Genomic DNA, 21808 nt, shown 5'->3' with positions numbered 1-21808 from the left:
AATGAAACTTGTGGGTGAAGGGAAGATCTGAACCCCTGTTGGTGGTGGTAGAGCAACCGGACTCCCCTGTGTTGCTCTAAATGTAAAGAAATACATTGGAAAGCACCTGGAAAGTTTCTTGGAAGTTGAAAATATGCTTCTCATATGAACTAGCAGTTCCACTTCTGGGTATTTACTTCAGAGAATAAAAACGTGTTCAAAGCTGGGCGGTGGTGGCACACACCTTTAATCCCAGCACTTGGGAGGAAGAAGCAGGCGGATTTCTAAGTATACAGAGAAACCCTGTCTCGAAAAACCAAAAAAAAAAAAAAAAAAGTATTCATACAGAAACTCATCCCTGAAGATTCATTGCAACTTTATCCATAATACCACTAAAGTAGGCACAATCTGGTGTCCACATGATGAATGGATAAAGAACCTGTATACGCTGTCATTAGAAGGGACTACTACCCAGCAATCAAGAACAAACTACGTCAGTAGGTAGCATCGTGAACAAATCTAACTGCTATGTTTGGGGCTGGAGAGATGGCTCAGTGGCTAAGAGCTCTTGCTGCTCTCAGAGGACCTGAGTTCAATTCTCAGGGCCCACATGACAGCTCACAACTGTCTGTAACTCCTATTCCAGGGGATCTGATACTACTTCTGCCCTCTGCAGTCACCAGGCATACACATAGTGCACAGACATAACATGTAGGCAAAACACTCATACATGTAAAATACATTTTTAAAATAAATCTTAAAATTTCACTGAGATTCTGTGATTTTTATAGGATTAGATTCCAGTTAGTGTCTAGATTAGTTTAGGTCTGAATTTCTTTGAGACACATGATTTTGAAATATCCATTCCTGGATTGAATTGCAAAGAGCTTACTGGTTATAAAGTTGGGTCAAATTTAGACTAGTATTCATTTCTTTAAAAGATTTATTTTTATTTATGCTTGTACGGGTATGTGCACATGAGTATACAGGTTGTGTGTATGTGCGTAGGAGTGTGCAGGTGCCTGTGGAGGCCAAAAGAGAGCATCAGATCAACTGACATGGTGGTGCCATCTCTGCAGCCCTGTAATATACTTTTGGTATGTTTTTTATGTTAAGAATTTTAATTTTTTGTGTGTATGACTTTTACCTGCATATATGTATGCATATCAAATGTGTGCTTGGTGTATGTGAAATCATAAGACTGTGTCAGACACACTGGAATTTGAGTTACAGATGTCTGTGAGCCACCATGTGGGCACTGGGAATTAAACCTGGGTCCTCTGGAAAAGCAGTGCTCTTAAGGCTGAGTCATCTCTACAGTCCTGCCTTAATAGTCTTACTTTTAACAAGAGGTAGATCAGGTGTGCTGGTGCACTTTGAGGCGGGGGATGGGGTCACTGAGTTTAAGGCCTGCCTGGTCCTGGAGTTTAAGACAGCCAGGGTTATGTAGAGAGAACTTGTCTCAAAACAAACAACAAGGATTATAGGGCATAAAATGTATTTAAAGTTGTTAGGTTAGAACAGGAAAACTCTAGACAATAACTTTGATTTTTGAGTTCCTGCCCCCACCCTCTGGCATAAATCTTTCCTGGGTCTAACAATGTTTACTGCTTAAATGACTGCTTAAATAATAACTTCTTTTGACCTCCAGTAAAGCCCCAGTTATTCCTTGCCACTGTTTCTTGTGCCTGCTTCCCCATATACTTAAAGAAAACATAGTTACTTTTATGTGTATGAATATTTCCTGGTATGGATGTAAGTGTGCCATGCCCATACCTAGTGTCCATGGAGAAAACATCTGATTGATCCCTTGGAACTGACTGATGTTAGACAGTTGTGAGTCACCATGTGGGTGCTGGGAACTGAACCCAGGTCCTCTGTGAGAGCAGCTAGTGCTCACCTGAGTCATCTTTCCAGCACCTATCCCTACCTTATAACGTCCTCTTTTTGAGACAGGGTCCCTGCAGTCAAGGGTGACCTCAGATTCCTAGTCTTAAATGACCTTTCAGCTCAGCCTTCACAGTAGCTGGAACTACAAGTCTGTGTCACCATTGCCTGCTTTCTTGTTACCTGTAGCCTCTCCCTAAAGTTAGAGCTGTCATTCTCTCCCAAGTCTGGCTTTCTCCTAAGATTTTGAGTACTACTGGCTTCCAGTTTATAGTTTGGAATGTGTGACCATGTGACAGGAAGCTCTTCAGTGCTTCCCTTTGTCTGTTTGTATTGTTTTTCTTTCAACCCTCCCCACCATTGGGTTAGATTGATTTTCTCAAAGTTCACTTAGTCTGTCTCTGTGCCTGCCTACTTTCCCTCTTCTCAGTCTCCAGGCTGCCACATGGATCTGTTCTTTCAGATGTGTTTGTTTCCATTTGTCTTGTGGATATGTTTATCTGGATAACATATAAGGACACAGGCTTACATGCTCTTCTGTGCTTGCTAACTCCTTCCTTTTGCCCTTCATCCTTCATTCACTGTCTGTCTAGGCTCCCAAGGTCTGAAAGTCTACATTTATGTTTAGCTTTTTACCCTTGTTTCTTTCTGATCTCACAGGTCATTATCCTGTTACTTCCAAGAACACAGAGAATGTCTAGCCTCTCTTGCCATTTCATGACTATAGTCTATTTCTTTAACCATTTCTCCTCCTCCTCTTTTGTCTCCTTTGAGATTTTTTTGGGGGGAAGGGTGTGTTACTGGGAATTGAACCCAGAACCTCATGCGTGTGAGATAACTGCTGAGCCACTGAAGTGTATCTACAGCCACTAATTGTTCTTTTAACTTTTTTATTTGAAACAGGATTTTGCAAACTCAGGCTGACTGTGAAGGCTTGTACTTTTGATTGTTTTGTCAGGCTTGGTTGGTTTGCTTCTTGGGGGTCTTCATGGAATACAGTTTCCTACTCCATCGGTCAGGGTGGCCTCAGAAGTGAGCCCACCCACATCAGCCTCCCGAGTGCTGGGACTGCTGGCACCACCACCATGGCTGCTCTGATCTTGCCTCTCAGTCAGGAGTCTGTCTTTTTCATTCCTGTACCCCAGGGTTATTTCTCTTAAAATCTGTTAGCCTCTTTCTCCTTTGGTTAAAATAACAACAACTTTAAAAAACAAACAAACAATTTTCTTGTTGCTTAAAATCTAAAATGAAGTAATAGTTCTTTAAATTTTCAAATTAAATGTATAATTTGAGCTCTCATTCTACCTGTCTCTCAACTACTCCTCTCCTGGCCAGGGGTAGGAGGGCTTCTTTTATTACATCAAAATTCCTGGTTAATATCATAGGCTCTCAAATCAAATTATCTGACTCAGCTATCAAATAGGTGGCTTTATCGATGTATTTCAGCTCTCTCTAAGCCTCTGTTTCCTAATCTTAGATCATATAGTAGATATGCTTGATGGGTGGTTGATATGAAGGCTGAATGATGTAATGCAGATGAAAGACTTGGTACAGTACTTGGCCCACAGTAAATTCTCAGTAGCATACTCTTGTTACTCTCATAGTCCTTGAGAGAGGACCACAGAACATCAATATTTTAGATGGTTGCTATGATTACTTGCACATGGGATCTCTCTAGAAAATCAACTAATCCCTTGGGGAGAGTATAGTCACCTCCTCACTGGAGCTGGCTGTGGCCTGACAGAAGCCACAGTCACGGTTGGCAGTCCAGCACAGTGACCTCTAGAACAAGACCACCTGCGTCTGCGATTTCCATTCTCAGCTTTCTTTTCATGTAGTTCAGGACTGGCTCTTCTACAACAGCTAGATTTTTTCTTTTCTCAACATGTCTCCACTTTACATCTACAACCAAGAAAGGCTAAGTAGCTAGTCCAAGACCAAATTCATGTTCTTCTCCATTCCTGAGACTATACTTAGAAGCAGTCACCCTGTCCCTAGTGGTCTTTCTAAATATTTTGTTTTTATAATGCTGAAATTTGTCTTCACTCCCCTTTTTGCCTTGCTGTTTTTACCTGTCTCTAGGATATCAGACTCCCCCACTTACCTTTGCAAGTACTCACTCATTCTTTAAAAAACATTTTATTTTAAAATTATGCTTATTAATTACTTATTCTTTAATTATTTGTATATCTGATAGAGAGATGTCTTTGAAAATCCAAGTTCCCACAGAAGCCAGAAGAGGGAGTCAGAGCTTCTGGAGCTGGAGCTCTGGGAGGATGTGAGCTGCTTCACTGGGTGCTGAAACCAAACTCAGATCCTCTCTACATAGCAGTGTGCACTCTTAACCACAAGCCCCTCACATTCGTTCTTAGTTAGTTGGCCTTATTGCCTCTATTGTGAAGACTGTCTGTCTCTTAAGGCAAGGTTACCTTTCTCCTGCCTGCCCTTCACACCTCTCTGTCACTGTACTTAGCACATGTAATTGTCCACTTTCCATATTAAATCAAATGTATCAGGATTCACAGAGCTCCTGTCTTCCCACCCTTCCCTGAGGAAACATTGGTAGTTAATGGCATTGGCCCAGGGGAGTAATTTTCTTCATGGGAATAGCCACCGAGAACTTGTCAACAGTACAGTGAATAACCACCTACACATTCTCATGTGAGCAACCCTTACTAAATTCAGTTGGTCACAGAAGGCAACAGCAACAGACAGACATGGACATGGGAAAGGGCATACTTGCTAGGATGAAGTGGGGATTCAGCAGGAGTGGGAGGGTAAGAGAGAGTACTGGGTGAAGATGACCAAAATACATTATATGTATTTATGAACTTGCCAGATAATTTATTTTAAAAAATAAAAAGGAAAATATAATTATGTCTTGCTTGGGCAACATACCATGTTTTAGTTCATGGTCAGTTTGAGTTCATGGTTAAGGCACTTTAGAAAAAACCAAGGGCAGGGAGGGTATGATAGGACCGTGTGTAAGCATCCAGATTGGCCCTATGATAGGACCGTGTGTAAGCATCCAGATTAGCCCTATGATAGGACTGTGTGTAAGCATCCAGATTGGCCCTATGATAGGACCGTGTGTAAGCATCCAGATTAGCCCTATGATAGGACTGTGTGTAAGCATCCAGATTAGCCCTATGATAGGACTGTGTGTAAGCATCCAGATTAGCCCTATGATAGGACTGTGTGTAAGCATCCAGATTAGCCCTATGATAGGACTGTGTGTAAGCATCCAGATTAGCTCTATGATAGGACCTTGTAAAGCATGCTTGAGGCTTTTAGCTGGACTCCCAACACAAAAAGGAAGAAGAAAAGAAAAGAAAACAAAAAGAGAGGGAAATCCTGTTTTACTTATCCCTGTGCCTCAGGACTTCAGGTTTTAGCAGGTAGTCAGACAAGATGCTCAAGAAATGTATAATGAAGAGTAAGTCATGCACAGGAACCAAAGATGTTGGTTGTCAGTAAATTACATGTTGAGCTGTCAGTGGTTTTAGAAAATAATTCTAACCAAAGGGAAAATGTGGCTTTCTAGGGATGGGGGCAGCAAGTTGATGTTTAAATGTGTGAGAGGCAGTAGTGGGTAGTAATCTGAGTTCAGAAGAGGTGTGTGCTTTTCAGACTCCGATGCACAAGAGCTTTAAGGACCTGGCACAGAACAGAAGCTGGCAGTGGAGAACCAAGGAACCTTTTGGTCCTAAATATAAGATATGTGTGACTATTTGAACATGCCCATGTTTTAGCTTTAGAAACTCATGGAACTTTGTGTTCTTTGTTCTTATCTGCATATTTAACTTGAAAATATTTTTTTTTTCTCTGCTTACTTCCTCTAGTAAGAGAGATATTGCAAGAACATCTATCATCTGTTCTCTGGCTTTTGGCATCTTCTGCTTGCCCTAGTGCCAGGTCTGGCAGGCAAAGAATGGGGTTGTAGTCTAGTACAGCAGCACACCAGCTTTCTGTGGTTTGGGGATTGCCCACTCAGAAGTATTGTGTCATGGGACAGAGGAGGGTGAGCTCATCTTGTTCTGACTGACTGTGCTGATCCTGGAAGGCTGCAGTCAGTTGGAGGCACCTCATTACCAGAGTGTGGGGACCAGCTGGAGAGAGTTCACAGGAGACCCACAGGAATGCTTAAAGGACCAGAGAGGCAGACTGATGAGGAAAGAGTGTAAATGGATCCAAGACAGCAGAAGTATACAACTGTATAAATATCTCAGGAATATAAACTTGATGGGGGAGAGCAACTCTTTATGGTGTGGTTTGGGATGGGGAAAAAGTCCAAGAGTAAAATTAAGTATTAAAATTAAAAGTAGTATAATTATAAACTAACAGTTCAAAACATGATAGGATACTATATTTGTGGGAGACTTCTTAGTTAGACCATTCTATCTATGGACCTTGTCCCAGCTGAATGATTTTTCTTTTAAACATTAGAGAATACACTGGAGAACTATATTTTTCTTACATTCTGTCATGTTTGGTGGAAACCAGTAGGTGACAACAGAATTCTTACATGCTGTCACCATCTCTAAATGTACCTGAAGTAGACTTTCACATGGGTATTTTCTTGGCTCCTTAGAATAGCATTTTTTTTTTAATTTTTAATTAAAAAGATTTATGGGGCTAGAGAGATGGCTCAGCAGTTAAGAGCACTGGCTACACTTCCAAAGGTCCTGAGTTCCAATCCCAGCAACTACATGGTGGCTCACAACCATCTGTAATGGGATTTGATGACCTCTTTGGTGTATTTGAAGACAGCTACAGTGTACTCATACAAGTAAAAATAAATCTTAAAAAAAAAAGATTTATTTATTTATTTTATGTATATGAGTACACTGTAGCTGTCTTCAGACATACCAGAAGAGGGCATCAGATCTCATTACAGGTGGTTGTGAGCCACCATGTGGTTGCTGGGATTTGAACTCAGGACCTTGGAAAGAACAGTCATTGCTCTTAACCGCTAAGCTATCTCTCCAGCCCTGAGAATAGCATTTTAAGGGCTGGAAAGATGGCTAGTGTTAAAAGCATTTGCTGCTCTTGTAGAGGACCTGGATTTGGTTCCCAGCACCTAGCTGGTAGTTTACAACCATTTATAATTCCAGTCCCAGGGGATCCAATGCCCTCTTCTGACCTCCCCCAAGCACACATGAGGTGCACACATATATACATACCTGCAGACAAACCCTCATACACATAAATTAAATAAATCTTTAAAATATATCAGTAGCATTTTAAAAACAGACCAAGTCATTAATATGTATTAAAATAATTTTTTTAAAGATTTATTTACTTATTTTGTATATGTGAGTACACTGTAGCTGTACAGATAGATGGTTGTGAGCCTTCATGTGGTTGCTGGGAATTGAATTTTTAGGACCTCTGCTCACTCCAGTTGGCCCTGCTTGCTCAGGTCAACTCTGCTCACTCAGTCCCTGCTTGCTCCAGCCCAAAGATGTATTTATTATTATATATAAGTACACTGTAGCTGACTTCAGACTTACCAGAAGAGGGCATCAGATCTCATTATGGGTGGTTGTGAGCCACCATGTGGTTGCTGGGATTTGGACTCAGGACCTTCAGAAGAGCAGTCAGTGCTGTTACCCACTGAGCTATCTCTCCAGCCCTAAAATAATTTTTAGAACAATAATGTACTTGATCCTCCAGGTACATTGTATAACAAATATGTTCTTAGTTAGCCTTTGGAATTGATTGAATAAAATTCTTAGTTGTTTTATGAATACAAACATGAGGCTTTTACTAAGAGATAAAATATGAGCCAGGGATGGTTATACACATTTGTAAGCCCAGCACTTGGGAAGCAGAGACAGGAGGGTGGTGAGTTTCAGGCTAGCCTGTATTACATATTGAAAGCCTGTTCTCCAACCATAGGAGAGGAAAAAGAATTGAATTGAGAAGCCTTTGCATAATTTTGTGGTTTCCTAGCTTTTTTTTTTCTAGAAGAGGTATAGTAGAATGGGAAGGAAATAATTTTATGCTGTCTTTGATTTTTTTTATAGAAATGTATTCATATTTATAAACAGCAGCTACATAACTTTAAAATAAGACCTTTAAGCTAGGTCTAGTAGCATAAGGTTATAAGCGCAGTTCTTGAGAAGCTGAGACAAGAGGATTGTGAGTTCAAGCCCAGCCTTAGCTATTTAAAGAGGTCCTGTCTCAAAACCAGGTATCTGTAGTCTTTGCCTCAAACACATCAGATAATATATACATGCATCTCTACTTGGCTCTGCCTTGTGCAAAACTGAGTACAGACTGGATATGTGAATGAATGCCCTTGGCCATTTTTATTCTGTTTGTATTTAAAAAAACAAGAGCAAATAGATAAATTTGCCCTACAAATTATTTTTACCAACTCCTGCTTTAAGAAGTCTCTGATACCTGAAAGTATAGTCTCTAATACTAGCAGCACTAAGGGTTCCTGAAAGGCTGTTAGAACATGGGGAACATCGGGGCTTCCAGCTCTACAGTCGAGGTAGTGCTTTTGAAACATGTACATGTAGAACTCACGTGAGGAACTTATAAGAGAGTACAGACCCCAAGAGCTCAGTATGAACACCTTAAACAATGGTTAGACACGTTCAGAATCCTCGGAGCTACCATCTCTTACTGCATTACCGCTATGTAAACAAGTTATTATAGTGCAGATTATATTGCTGTAATATAGATTTTTTTGGTTTGGGAGTATCACAAAAGAGGAGGAGATTGATTCTGCCTGATATGGATAGAGGCCATAGAGAAGCTTGGGAGCTGGGCTAGACACGGTTAACAGTGCTTAGGTTGAGTCCTGAAGCTTGCTAGAGGTACTCAAATATGGGGATAAGCATGTTCATAGCAGGGGCAGGGTATATTAGAACTAGTTATAATAACCAAGTAGCTGTCACAGGACTGGAGCGCCACCAAAATTCATAATGAATAGAAATAAAACTTCCTTTTTTTTTTAGGGTGTCACTATGTAGCCCGGGCTGTTTTTGTTTTTTTTTTTTTTAAAGATTTGTTTATTTATTATATATAAATACACTGTAGCTGTCTTCAGACACACCAGAAGAAGGCATCAGATCTCATTACGGGTGGTTGTGAGCCACCATGTGGTTGCTGGGATCCGAACTCAGGATCTTCGGAAGAGCAGTCAGTTCTCTTACCCGCTGAGCCATCTCGCCAGCCCTAACTTCTTTATCCCATTTCATTATTTGAAAATTTTAAAATAGATAACTTAAACCCAACAAACTGGTATTTGCTTTGCTTATAATCCCAGCAATAGGAGGTAGGGACAGGAGGGGAAGTTCAAAGTCACCCTTGAATTTCCTTGAACTATATAGAGAGTTTCAGGCCAGGTTGGATACATGAGACCCTAGCCCCAAAAGAGAAAACAGAAAACCCCAAAAGGCAATTTTCCTCTTTTAAAGAAAGTAGATCTCCAAAAATTAATAATCTTCAGAAATAGGAAGTTTTTACTTGGTCTTTGTTTTATTAAGAATTTGGAAAACTGGGGCTGGAGAGATGATTCTGTGGTTAAGATTGCTGCTTTTCCAGAGGACTCGAGTTCAGTCCCCAGCACCTGTGTCAGGCGGCTCACAACTGCCTATAACTGCAGCTCCACTGGATCCCACACCCTCTCTGGCCTCTACAAGCACCAGCACCCAAGCACACGTATCCATCTATTTCTCCTCTCTCTCTCTCTCTTTTTCTCTCTCTCTCTCTCTCTCTCTCTCTCTCTCTCTCTCTCTCTTTCTCTCTCTCTCTCATATTCTCCCTCTCTCTAAAATATTAAAAAAAGAGAGAGAGAAGGCTTTGATAAAGCATGCATAGTGGTACATATCAAGGCCTTGGCTACATAGTGAATTTGAGGCCAGCTGAGCTACATGAGACTCTATCTCAAAACAAAATAATATAGGTAGGATGTGAAAATTAGTTGTAATTACACATATTCTAAGTGATGTCCACTATTAACATTTTTGTTTTCCTCTGATTTTTTTAAAGATTTATTTATTTTATGTATGAGTACTCTATCTGCATGTACACACCAGACGAGGGCATCAGCTCCCATTATAGATGGTTGTGAGCCACCATGTGATTGCTGGGAATTGAACTGTGGACCTCAGAAAGAGCAAATAGTGCTTTTAATCGCTAAGCCATCTCCCAAGCCCTCTCCTTCTGATTTTTTAGAAATAATTTTTAAAAGATTCATTTAATATTTTTACTATTGCGTATGTGTATATATGCCATTTGTATGTATACCCATGGATGCCAAAAGACACTAGATCTCCTGGATCTGGAGTTATACATAGTTGTGAACTGCCCAGTGTAGCTACTAGGAACCAAGTTTAGGTCCTCTGCAAGAGGAGCAATTGTTGTTAATCACTGAGGAATATCTCCAATCACCCTTTTAAAGTCTTTATATAACTATATAATGCTGTTTCCAAGATTGGGCTGTACTATATGAACAATGTTGTGCTTGCTTTTTCATTCAACATTTTATTTGTGAACATTTCCCAATCTAGTGTTTTTGTTCCTTAAAAGTTTCATTTTTAAATTATCATATAACATTCTATCATGAAGATCTTTAATAGTTTACATAACTATTCCCTTGTTTGTAGATCCTTTAAACTGGTTCCAGTTGCTGGTTGACCCATGTTTTGGCTCATGTACTTGGCAAGTTCATCACCATGTGTTAAAATACTTGCATATACTTACCCATTTTTAATTATGAAAGTCTGCCAACTTATTTGATCTGCTGGCCTCCAGTCCTTCTGTTCTGGTTTGTTTAGCATTTTGTGTTTTCTCCCTTGGTTTCCCTTAGCAGAAAGATAGGAGACTGGTCATTAAAAATGTGGGCTGTGGGACCAGACTGTCTGCTGCTTTTGTGAGTTAACTGAGAAAGTATCTCACTCCTTATGTCTGGACTGTAAAATCTGGATAAGCAGTCCTGTATCTGCCTAAGGGAGAACTGTATGCACTGGGAGTTCTGAAGGCTGGTGATGATCTGTGCTGTTGGGAGGCTGTGTCTCTCCACTGACTGGCTAGTAGCACCTTTTCATTTGGTTTATGGTAGCTCTTTGTATATGTGCACCCACAGCCCCCTTTTCATTTGGTTTATGGTTGCTCTTTGTATATGTGTACCCACAGCCCACTTTTCATTTGGTTTATGGTTGCTCTTTGTATATGTGTACCCACAGCCCACTTTTTGCTACATTTGGTCCCTGAATATCTGAGAGTTATGAAGTGACTTTACTTGGTAACTTTATTTTGAAAGTTGACAACTCGTAGTTCCCCGTTTTGGTCTTGAACTCAGGGTCATTCTGCATTAGCCTCCTGGGTGCTGAGATTATAGGCACACACTACCACACCAGCCCAGATTTTTAAATTTTAGTGATATTATTATCTTTTACCACATCTTGGAGCTGTGTGCATGAGTGCAGAGGAAGTAGCCTGCCTAGGCAGATAGGAAGTTTTTAAAGCTCTGCTAGCTCTTCACTCCAGCTGAGCCTGAGTCATTCTATGGCATGCCCTCTGAAAGCTGCCTCTGCCCTGCTTCCACCTCCATTCTCTCTACATGCTTCCCACGCCCTGTGTCCCAGCTCCATTGAACTGTACTGAGGCATGAGACTGTGATGAGCCTCTTTACATCTCTACCCTAGCTTACCTCTGCTGAAAGACTGGAGCGTTTGAAGAGTGTGAGGCTCTGCAGAGAGACACGCTTGTAGGCAGTGAGCTTGCCAGGGGACCTTTGTGGACTTGGTGAAGTAGCTTCAGAACTGTGAAGTTTATGTTGGAAACCTTGGTCAGAACTTACCAACCCTCTGCTGCTGGGTTTTTTTTTTTTTTTTTGGTGGTGGTGGTCGTGGTGGTATGTGAGTGTGTGTGTGTAAAATCCCTTGCAGAAGCAAAACCTTACTGAACTTACCATTTTTTCTTTATAGGAGGATCCTGGTGTTTCAGAGCAGATGCCTCTTTTAGCATTGGCTGTGTCTTACACTAGAGGAGCCCAGGAATGATACATTCTTGGGCTCTATTTCTTCACCCCAGCATTCAAATGCTTCATTCCAAAAATACTTGACTCTCTGCTTCCTGGGACACACTTAACCTCAATGAAGATTTGCTGGACAGATCCTTTCTGGTGACTTTTTGCCTTTTTTTTTTCTTTTTTTTTCTTTTGTTTTCTTTTTTTTTTTTTTTTTTTTTTTTTTAATGTGCAAGTTAGAAGACAAGTAAAAGGAGTGGAAAATTACCTGCTTTGGTGAATAACTTTGTTCTTAGAACATGGGCCCTCGCTTAAAGGTAAGTAAGTATCGTGAAGTGCACTGTGTCGGAAACAGAGCATGCACCTTTCTACAATGTCTTTTGGTTGGAGACCAGTAAATTCACATTGTACACTGGCTTTGCTGGCAGCAGTTTGCTAAGTACTTCTACTTTCCTAACTCGCCAAGACAAACACAGGTTCTCTCACCCTAATGTTAATTACTAATATTTACCCTGAGCTTACACATTATACATCATGGAGTAAACACTCTGTCTGTGTATCTATATAGATATAAATATATCTATATTATATTTTCTATATATAATATGTATTGAACGCATGCACACACATTTTCACCCAGTTGAAGGTTATAAAGGGTTTAAATGGGTCGAATTGATTCAGTGTTTCAGAGAGGCCTAGGGAAGAACCTGGGCAGCTGATAGGAGTAAAATGTGAACATGCTGGGCACTGCTGCTGCGGCTACCACCCAAGTCAGGCTGCAGGATCAAAGCTGAGGTTAGCCTTGGGGTCTAGAAATGCTGCAGAAGTGAGGTGCAGACCAGAGGGGCGAAGAGTGGGACAAGATCCAGATGAGTGGACAGAGAGAGATGAAGAAATGGCGAGACAGGTGGCAGTTTGAGAAAGCCATGTCAACAGTTGGGAGTGAGCTGAGCTGAAACCACTGTGAAACACACATGCGCACACACACACCCTAGGTGGTTCAGGTGAGAGAGGAGCACCCTTGCCTCAGTCTGGTGTGTTTCCTAAAAAGATTTAGATCCAAAGGCACTCCTCTAGGCTAACTTACTTCAGTCAATGTATAGAGGGCCCTTTCTAAGATTAATTTATTTTACTTTATATGAGTACACTGTTACTGTCCTCAGACACACCAGAAGAGGGCATCATATCCCATTACAGATGGTTGTGAGCCACCATGTGGTTTCTGGGAATTGAACTCAGGACCTCTGCAAGAGCAGTCCGTGCTCTTAACTACTGAGCCATCTCTCCAGCCATAGAGGGCCCTTTCTACATTGAGGAAGAAGTTGTGTGTCAGACTGTGCTCACGGATTGTTGCTTACTTATCTAGCAAGGGGTAGTCATCCTTGATTCTCCGTCCTCAAGTTGGAGTCAATTGCTGCTGATAAAATCAGAGTTTCTTAGGGTGGGTCACTTTTTTATACAACACAGAGTAACTCTTAGGACAGGACACAACCTGATCTCCACACCGAGCCAATAGACTATGCTGAGACTCAACTACTGTGGTGGAGAATGTGGGTCAGTGATCAGACCCTCAGCCTCTGGCAAGAGAGAACAGGGGGAGCACAGGCTACAGTGAGATTCAGCTGGCTCTAGCAGAAACGTTTTGAACTAATTCTTCATTTTTGAAAAATGACTTTTTTACAACTGATCTTTAACAGTGGGGCTAAAATGTATTGGATGTTGCAGACTTTAGAATATGTATATCTGTTATCATTTTGGTATTTCCTGAGGTATTTTCAAGAATTCCCTCCCTTTTATAAGTCCTGTGAGTTAAAGTAAGCTCTAGCATTAAGCACTGGCCTAGGATCCTGCAGTCAGCAAGTGATATCTCTGTACTAGATAGCTGGCACCGTGTTCTGCTTTGTGTTGCCATTCATTATTTTTACTTCAAAAGATAACAGAAAAGCTATAGGAATTTGTAGTCCTGATTTTAGCTTTGCTGTGAGATTCCTCATTAGGTTGGGAGACTTCTCTCTTTCTTCTTAATTATTTGTTTTCTTAAATCCTTTTTCTCCAAATACTTGGCTAATTCTGTTACTTCATTCTTTTTCATGGTTCAGAATTATGGGTACAAAGTTGATGGCGTCAATTAGACATGGGCTTGTTACTTAAACCATTATGGGAGTGATGTTTTTAGGCACTGTGTAAAGATTGTCCTTGTATTACTCAAATGGTGATTTCTGTACTCAGAGAGTTGAGAACAGTCTGGACTTTGGTCATTTTCATGAAGCATCTCATGCCTCAGTATTTTGTAACACGTCCTCTCTTAACCCCGATTGGTTCAGTTAAAGAACTGATTCAGCCAATAGCTGGGCAAAGAGAGAATAGGACAGGACTACCAACCCCAGTGTGTGTGTAGGCTCTCAAAGGAACAAGAGAGGGAGGAGGAAGAAGAAGAGGAAGAGGAGGAGGAGGAGTGGAGAAACCACATGGAGAAAGCAGGAGGATTTGCCATGAGATTGCAGCCATGAGGACGCGTGGACCAGAGCCAACCAGGGCAAGACCAGATGGCAAGTGCTGGGACATTTGGCTGGGTAGTAGCAGCTTAGTTGGGTTAAAATAGATCAGAATAAAAATACCAGGTCTTTGTATCTTTATTCAGGAGCTAAAATGTACTAGAGCAGGCATAGAAGCACCATGCAGTTACTCAGGTACAAAAGGGGCAGAAAAAACCCCAAGAACTACTTTTACAGGAGAGCCTCAGCAAGTTAACTTTTCTAGGCCCAGCTTGTTTGTTTTGCTTGCTTGACCTGTGAAGTGAGAATAATAGTGCTTATCTTTCGGTCACAATTAGGTTCGTAGGGTAAGATGTGTAAAGCCCATTGGGCAATGGTTGGCTTAGTTCTTAGCGCTAGAGCAGCCCTCATTCACTGAAACAAGTCCAACCTTTGACTATTGTGATGTAACCTGGTCATCTGCAGAGGTCATACTCTAGAACTATGCATTTTTTCCAATAAAGAAAAAGAAAATCTCATAATGCTTAAGTAAGTTAATGGTTTTGTGTTAGGCCAAGTTCAGAGTTATCTTGGGTTACATGTGGCCCACTGGCTCTAGCTGTACATACCCATGAGTTACTAGTTTATCAGTAGTACTGTTAGTCTTTGGGCTTAGAGTGAGACTGGGCCAGAACACTAGGGAGGAATGTCAGCTAATTGGGAAGTAAGTTGTGTTGAGTAGTATGTTCACCGTGTTTCTAATGCTTAGATGAGAGTGGTTCCAGTGTAAGTTGCGTGGAAGTGGGAACAGCAGAAACCAGATGGTACTGTAGATACAAACAGTGGACATTTGATATACTTATTGCACTGAAGTAAAGTAAGAATTTTGGGCCTTAAAGAGCTTAATGGATACATTGGTTCTATTGAATATACTGGTAATTAAGTAAATGTAATAAAACTGTATTAGGCTTTGGGTATGGTGGCCACACGCCTTTAATCCCAGTACTCAGGTGGCAGAGGCAAGTGGATCTCTGTGAGTTTGAGGTTAGCCTGTTTGACATAGAGGTTTCCAGTTCAGGTAGGACTATATAGAGAGACCCTGTCTCAAAACAAACAAATAAACAAAAACTGTATTAGGGTTAGGAGTGTAGCTTAATGGTAGACTTGTAATTAATATACAAGACCTTAGTTCCCATCCCAGGACTACAACAATCAAAAACTAAGCTGTATCTAGAAGACAGGTTCCCTCTGTGAAGCTCTTGAACTTTAAGGCATCTGAATGAAGGAAAGAACAGACAGTTGACAATATCATCTAACCAACACTCTATTCATATTTATTATAGTGTGTATCTACAATTAGAGTGGATGCTTGTGAGGATTTAAAATATTTCTTGTATGTATATGGAATGTGTGTGCTCATGCAAATATATAGTGTGCATTGTGGTGGTTTGAATATGCTTGGCCAGGGAGTGGCACTATTGGGAGGTGTGGCCTTGTTGGAGTGGGTGTGGCCTTGTTGAAGAAGTGTGTCACTGTAGGGGTGGGCTTTGAGACCCTCCTCCTAGCCACTTGGGAGCCAGTGTGCTCCTGGCTTCCTTTGGATGAAGATGTAGAACTCTCAGCTCCTTCTCCAGCACCATGCCTGCCTGGACGCTGCCATGCTTTCCACCATGATGATAATGGAATGAACTTCAAAACCTGTAAGCCAACCCAAATTAAATGTCCCTTCTTAGAGTTGCCTTGGTCACAGTGTCTCTTCACAGCAATGAACCCTAAGACGTACACACACGTGTGAAGGCCCAAGGTCGATAAGTGTCTTTGTTTGATAGCTTTTCACCTCCATTTGTTTGAGTTGGAATCTCTCTTAAACCTGAAGCTTATTATCAGTTAGGCTAGGCTGACTGGCCAGTGAGCATCAGAGATCTGCTTGGTTTTGCCTCCAACAGGGCTGGGATTGCAGGCTTTTTTACATGGGTTCTGGGGACCCAAACTCAGGTTCCTGTGCCTGTCCATGTGGCACCAACTAAGCCGAATTCAGTTCCCATAAGAGAAGGTTTAAGATTAGTTTTTGTCTCATATTAGTTACCTTTTTGAAATGAAAATCAAAATAAGAAGAAAAGAATGTAAATGCCATAAAAGAAACTTTTAAAAGTTATGTGCAAATCCAGAGGTAGAAAGAATTTCTGAATTGAAAATTAGCAATTTTAGGGAGTAAGGGGTTAGGCTTTTCCTACAGCTTGAGGTCAGGAGTTATTCCATGAACAGAAACTAAAATGGGAGGGTGTGTAGACAGTGAACATGACTTTTTACAAAGGTTTTATTGGCATATATTAATTAAATATATCTATATAATACATTTTGGTTATATTTGCAGGAGCGTGGGCACTTTACCAGTGGCTATGTCACAGAAGAAAAATATCTCCCCAAATATCATCCATTAACTACCTATAAATCCTCAGGAAGGGGGGTCCTGTGAGTTCATCCCTTCTCCAGGCTAGAATATTAACAGGCTCCATCTTGTGCAGGTCTTGTACAGGTAGTTATATTTCCTGTGAGTTCAAAAGTGTGGCAGCCATGCTGTGTCTAACCGACAGTATCCCACCACTTCCCTTCGTCTTTGGCTCTTAAGTTCTGTGGCCTTCTCTTCTGCAGTGCTCCTTGAGCCTTGAATAGGGTGATGCAGATGTCTCATTTATTCTTAAGTATTCAAGTCACTATTGTTATCATTTGACTAGCCATGAGTATAGCTACCCCTGTCCACAGCCAATTGAAAGTTCTCTAATAACTATAAATGACAACAGCAGTGCCCTATGAATATAAGCACTCCTTAGAAGGCAGTTTAACAGACATCGTTTCCATTTAGCCCAATTACAGCAGTAGCTTTTCTGCTGGAGTCTGAGACCTCATTCCTGGGTTTTTACCATGTTTACTGTACCAGGAGATGGCTTTTGAAAAGGCACAGAAACAGGGCATTCAGGGGAGTATATGCAAGTATAAAGGTTGTGATCTGGGTAACAGGATTCTCGGGGGAGATGATGAAAGAGTATATGAGGTGTGGCTAAGGAGAGTAGTGTAGGGTGGAGCAGGACAGACATGACAGTCACTGAGGCTGTGTGCCAGGAGGAAGGAGAGGGAGGAGATGGAGAGGATTACAGGCTAAATTCGGAGCAGGGTAAGTGTTTGAGGAAGGCTTTAGGGCTGTGATGTTAGAGGAAAGGATGGTTTAGAAAGGTCAGACCAGTGAGTGTGCAAGCAACAGAGCTCATGCCTTACTCATATGTTCTAAGAAGAGGAGAGTCATTTGGGAAAAAGTAGTCATTGGTCCTGGGTTTTAAGTAGTGAAGAGCATTTTGGTAGAGGTAATAGAAATGACTTACTGGAAAAGGTCTAGGTGATGTAAAAGCAAGTGCTAATAATTTGGTTGAGAAATAATCTAATAGGGAAAAATAATGACCGAAGGTTCGACAAGGCAAAGGTGACTCTTGCTGGTGTCAGAGTGGATGTTATGCTCTGGGCTGTTCCCCCAGTGCCTGACACAGGAAGCACTTAGTATTTGTTGGATGGCCTGCTTTAATGCGAGTTCTTAACTTCTTATAAAGGTTTTCAGTCATCACATTAGAATAGTGTAAAGAATTCCCTTGAAGGGTAAGATTTGTTGATCCAGTGAGAAATCATGTTCTTTGTAATTGTTAATACATTTCTCCCTGGAGAGCATTGGGGTTAATAGAGATTCCCTGAATTTCCCGTCAGCTCTGAAGCAAAGGAGTTATGATACTGCTTCTATATACAGATAAGCAGCATGAAGACTAAAATCTCACTGTGTTCCTGGTGTGGTTCTAGGCTACTGTGTTAGCCTATTAAATCCCAATAATACCCAAATGAGATACGTGTGAGTATTATCTCCATTTGACAGAAAAGAAAACTGGTTCTCAGTGGAGAGATTAGATGGCTTGGCCAGGGTCACAGTTTGAACCTATGAATCTAACATCTGTCTGCCTTGCTCCTCTGTATTTTACTGTTTGTTAAACTCTCTGATTGTAGAGCTGTCATTGCTCTGATGTTATGCCAAAGTCATGCTAAGGAGATGAAAATACTAAATCTTAACTTGTTGCAGCAGCAAGAATAGTCACACCCACAGAGGTGGTATGGTTAGTTATAGCCCTGGCCCACCCTTCCTGTCTCTGGCTTGTTGTTTGCTGGTGGGGAAAGATTGTAGTTGTCAGAGACAGATAGGCATTTTCCTGTCCTCGTGTCTCAAGCCATGTGTCACCTCTCTCTCTCTTAAAAACTTGAAGTACAATCAGATATAAAAGCACACAGGTGCCTGTTCTCCTTTTCCCTTTCAAATTGTTTTGTGCTCGGGGTTGGACTCTAGAAATCTTTAGATGTCTTGTCTCTGAGTACTGGGTGCTGACGTACACACAGGGGGGAAGCAAGTTGAGTAACAGTGAAAATTTCCCCTCAAACACCGGTCTTAGTGGATACCACTTAGGATGCCCCTCTTTTTTCCCTCAACTTGGCTTTCTGAAGTCATCTTCCTTAGGGCCCATCAGTTTGTCTAATCTGGTAATGTCATGAATGACCTCTCTTTTGTACCCGCTACTGATTATTGGGATGACCCAGAGTTCAGTTTGGTTTCATAATGCTAGCATGATGATCATATTTACTTGTAAAAAATATCTTCAATTTATATAGCTGTTTTTTCTACATAGCTGGATTGCTTTCAGAAGGCAGATCACATGAGGGAAATACTCCATTATCCTCTTTCCTTGTATTAATTAGCAGCACTCTTCATGGAAGAGGGAACCCAGGGTCTAAGAAGATGAGACCTGTATCATTTCATATGTAGTTAGCACTAAATCAAGTGGCTGCTTGTGGCATTCTGAGAATGGTCAGTAGATCCTAAACCTTTAGGCAGAGTGCCACAGTCTTTTTTTGTGTGACACATGGTGTCAAGCTTGGCAGAGAGGATGGGGATGTTAAGTCACTAGACTAGAGCTGGTGGGCTTATGACATGTGCTCTACTTTATCTCCTGAGGTGGCTTTAAGGAGAATTGGAAGACACTGAACAGATGTTCTTTTGCAGTTGCAGCTGTGATCCTCGGCTGTCTGTTGGCATTGAAGAGACCTGATGTTTTACGTTATTGGTATGTGATTTTTTTTTTCTTGTCTTTTGGTTAATGTTGTCGAGTTTCCATTTGCCTCCCTATCTCACCTTCTCCTTGTAAATGGAGCTAGAAATACTTCCACTTGTGCCAGAACGTGCCCTCACACAGTTGGCAGAGTTCATTCATTTGGGAAATATTTATTGAGTAATTATAATATGTGCCAGACACTGTTTACTGTAAAGTCCAAGTCAAGGCAAAAATCTGCCTGTAAGGAGTTCACAACACGAAGGAGGTGGTGGCTAAGTAGGAAGAAGTTGGTAGATACAGACGTTTGAGGGGGCCCAAGAGAAGGAACCCCTAGCTGATGGGGCTTGTGGAAGGCTTTTGCCGAGTGGACGAGAAAACAAAAGGCTTCCAAGTGGAAGGAAGCAAGAACACACTGTGCTGAGCACTAATGTGAGGGGCAGCATGGCAGGAAGGTAGAAGGGGCCGTGCCTGGGCTTCGTGATAGAGAACAGGGTGAGCAGACTGTTTTGTAAAAAGCAAGTGAACAAATACGTTCTGGTTTGGCAAACATACGGTCTTCTTCCACACACTCAGCTCTGCCTGGGTGGTGCACAAGCAGTCATAGACAGTTTGTTTAGGACTGGTGAGGCGATGTCCTAGCATAACTTCACTTACAGAAAACAGCAGTGTGGGGTTTGCCCTGAGATCAGTTACCTACTTGTTCTCTAGAAGCTTCTCTCTATGCATTACATTGTTTCCTTCCTTCCTTCCTTCCTTCCTTCCTTCCTTCCTTCCTTCCTTCCTTCTTTCCTCCCTCCCTCTTCCTCCATCCCTTTATTCCTTCCTTCCTCCCATCTTTCCTTCCTGTTTTCCTTCTTACAATCTCGCAGACACTTCTGACCTCCTTTAAGCTTTGTGAGCTGGCCAGTCTGTTCTGTAGTCGCTGTAATGTGTAACTGGCAGGTGGTTTGTGTTTCTCTTTCATGTAGGTGGAATCATAGTGTCTGTGGTTGCATTCTTCTTCACAATTAAGTTCCTCTTTGAGCTTGCCGCACGTGTAGTCAGCTTTCTTCAGAATGAAGACCGTGAGCGCAGAGGGGACCGGACCATTTATGACTACGTGCGGGGAAATTACCTGGATCCCCGGTCCTGCAAAGTGTCCTGGGATTGGAAGGACCCCTATGAGGTGGGCCACAGCATGGCCTTCCGAGTGCATGTAAGGGAATGTTTCTGTCTCCATACCCATTATAGTTTCTGAGTCATTTGCTTTCCAGGGACCAGTGCTGTCTGTGGTGCCGACTGGAATGTTAACATTTTCCCTTGTTTTCAGTCCCTCCCAGAAACTTGGGAATTGCTAATATCTAGAGAGCCTTGAATCTTCCTATCCTTTGATTTACTGGGTACATATCTTTGAGGAAGTATAAAGCCTAATGCTCTTTTTTTTCAAATTAAAAAAAAAAAAAAGTGTTGAGGCTGGTTGGATGCATTGCTCTGATGCCAGCACATGGGAGGCAGAACTCTCTCTGATCAAGAGTTCAAGGTCATCCTCAGTTCAAGGTCATCCTGTGTACATAGGGATCTCAAAGCCCATTCTAAGCTGGGACTCAGTCTCAAAACAAAACAAAACAAAACAAAACAAATCTTTAATCCCAGCACTCAGGAAGCAGAAGCAGGCAGATCTCTGTTAGTTCTGGCCCAGCCTACTCTACTACAAAATGAGTTCCAGGACCAGGACTATATTGTGTGACATTATCTAAAAAAGGGATAGGGCAAGAAAAAAAAGGGTAGAAGGAAAGGTGGGAGGAGTTATTGTAGATTAGGACAGTAAATGTAGCCAGAAAGCCCAAGCTAGCCCTCTTTCTGTTTCCGTAAATGCCGCCCTCCTTTTTCATTGTTTCTAAGACAGGATTTCTCCAAGTAGCTCTGGCTGTCCTATAACTCACTATGTAGACTTGGCTAGCCTTATCCATAGAGAGCCACCTGCTTCTGACATTTGGATTAAAAGTGTGGGCCACAATGACTGCCTGGCATTGTAGCTACCTTTTAGTTGGAGCACAGCTATATTTACCTTTTGGCTGCTTTCTCATTTACATAGTTAGGATAGCTGTGTGTGGTCCACAAAGCCATAAATACTTACTCTCTAACATTTTACAACCTAGGAGCTTTATAACCCATGCAGCAACTCTCCAGTAGGTAGCATGAAGTTTGGTGTATGAGCCTGAGTCCCTCAACCCTTGCCTGGTGCTCTCCTTCCTTCCCCTCAGTGCCAGTGCTAGATGCCATGCTGCTGGTCAGCTGCCTTCACATTTGTGTTAGCAGTGATACTAGAATAGAGCTGGGGACACTGAGGAGGCGCCATTTACTGT

The 21808-nt window shown here is 41.6% G+C and overlaps 1 protein-coding gene across 5 annotated transcripts in view; it reads left to right on the top strand.

The window, feature by feature from the left end:
• The window catches only part of Arel1 (apoptosis resistant E3 ubiquitin protein ligase 1), a 54642-nt gene that overhangs the window by 10282 nt on the left and 22552 nt on the right, over positions 1–21808 (top strand). The window contains exons 2-4 of one of the 5 annotated variants that reach the window (XM_031355398.1): positions 11814–12171; positions 19415–19475; positions 20432–20658. In XM_031355398.1, coding sequence (XP_031211258.1) covers positions 19460–19475; positions 20432–20658 — 243 coding nt within the window. In that variant the 5' untranslated portion in view covers positions 11814–12171; positions 19415–19459. Of the gene's footprint in view, positions 1–11813; positions 12172–14265; positions 14404–15906; positions 16029–19414; positions 19476–20431; positions 20659–21808 lie in introns of those variants that run through there. The other 4 variants (XM_031355401.1, XM_031355400.1, XM_031355399.1 and 1 more) reach the window with 4 other exon arrangements.

This window comes from Mastomys coucha, unplaced genomic scaffold (assembly GCF_008632895.1).
Source record: "Mastomys coucha isolate ucsf_1 unplaced genomic scaffold, UCSF_Mcou_1 pScaffold6, whole genome shotgun sequence".
NCBI lineage: Eukaryota > Metazoa > Chordata > Mammalia > Rodentia > Muridae > Mastomys > Mastomys coucha.
The sequence above is the reverse complement of the archived record's forward strand: the minus strand, read 5'-3'. Positions and strand labels throughout refer to the sequence as shown.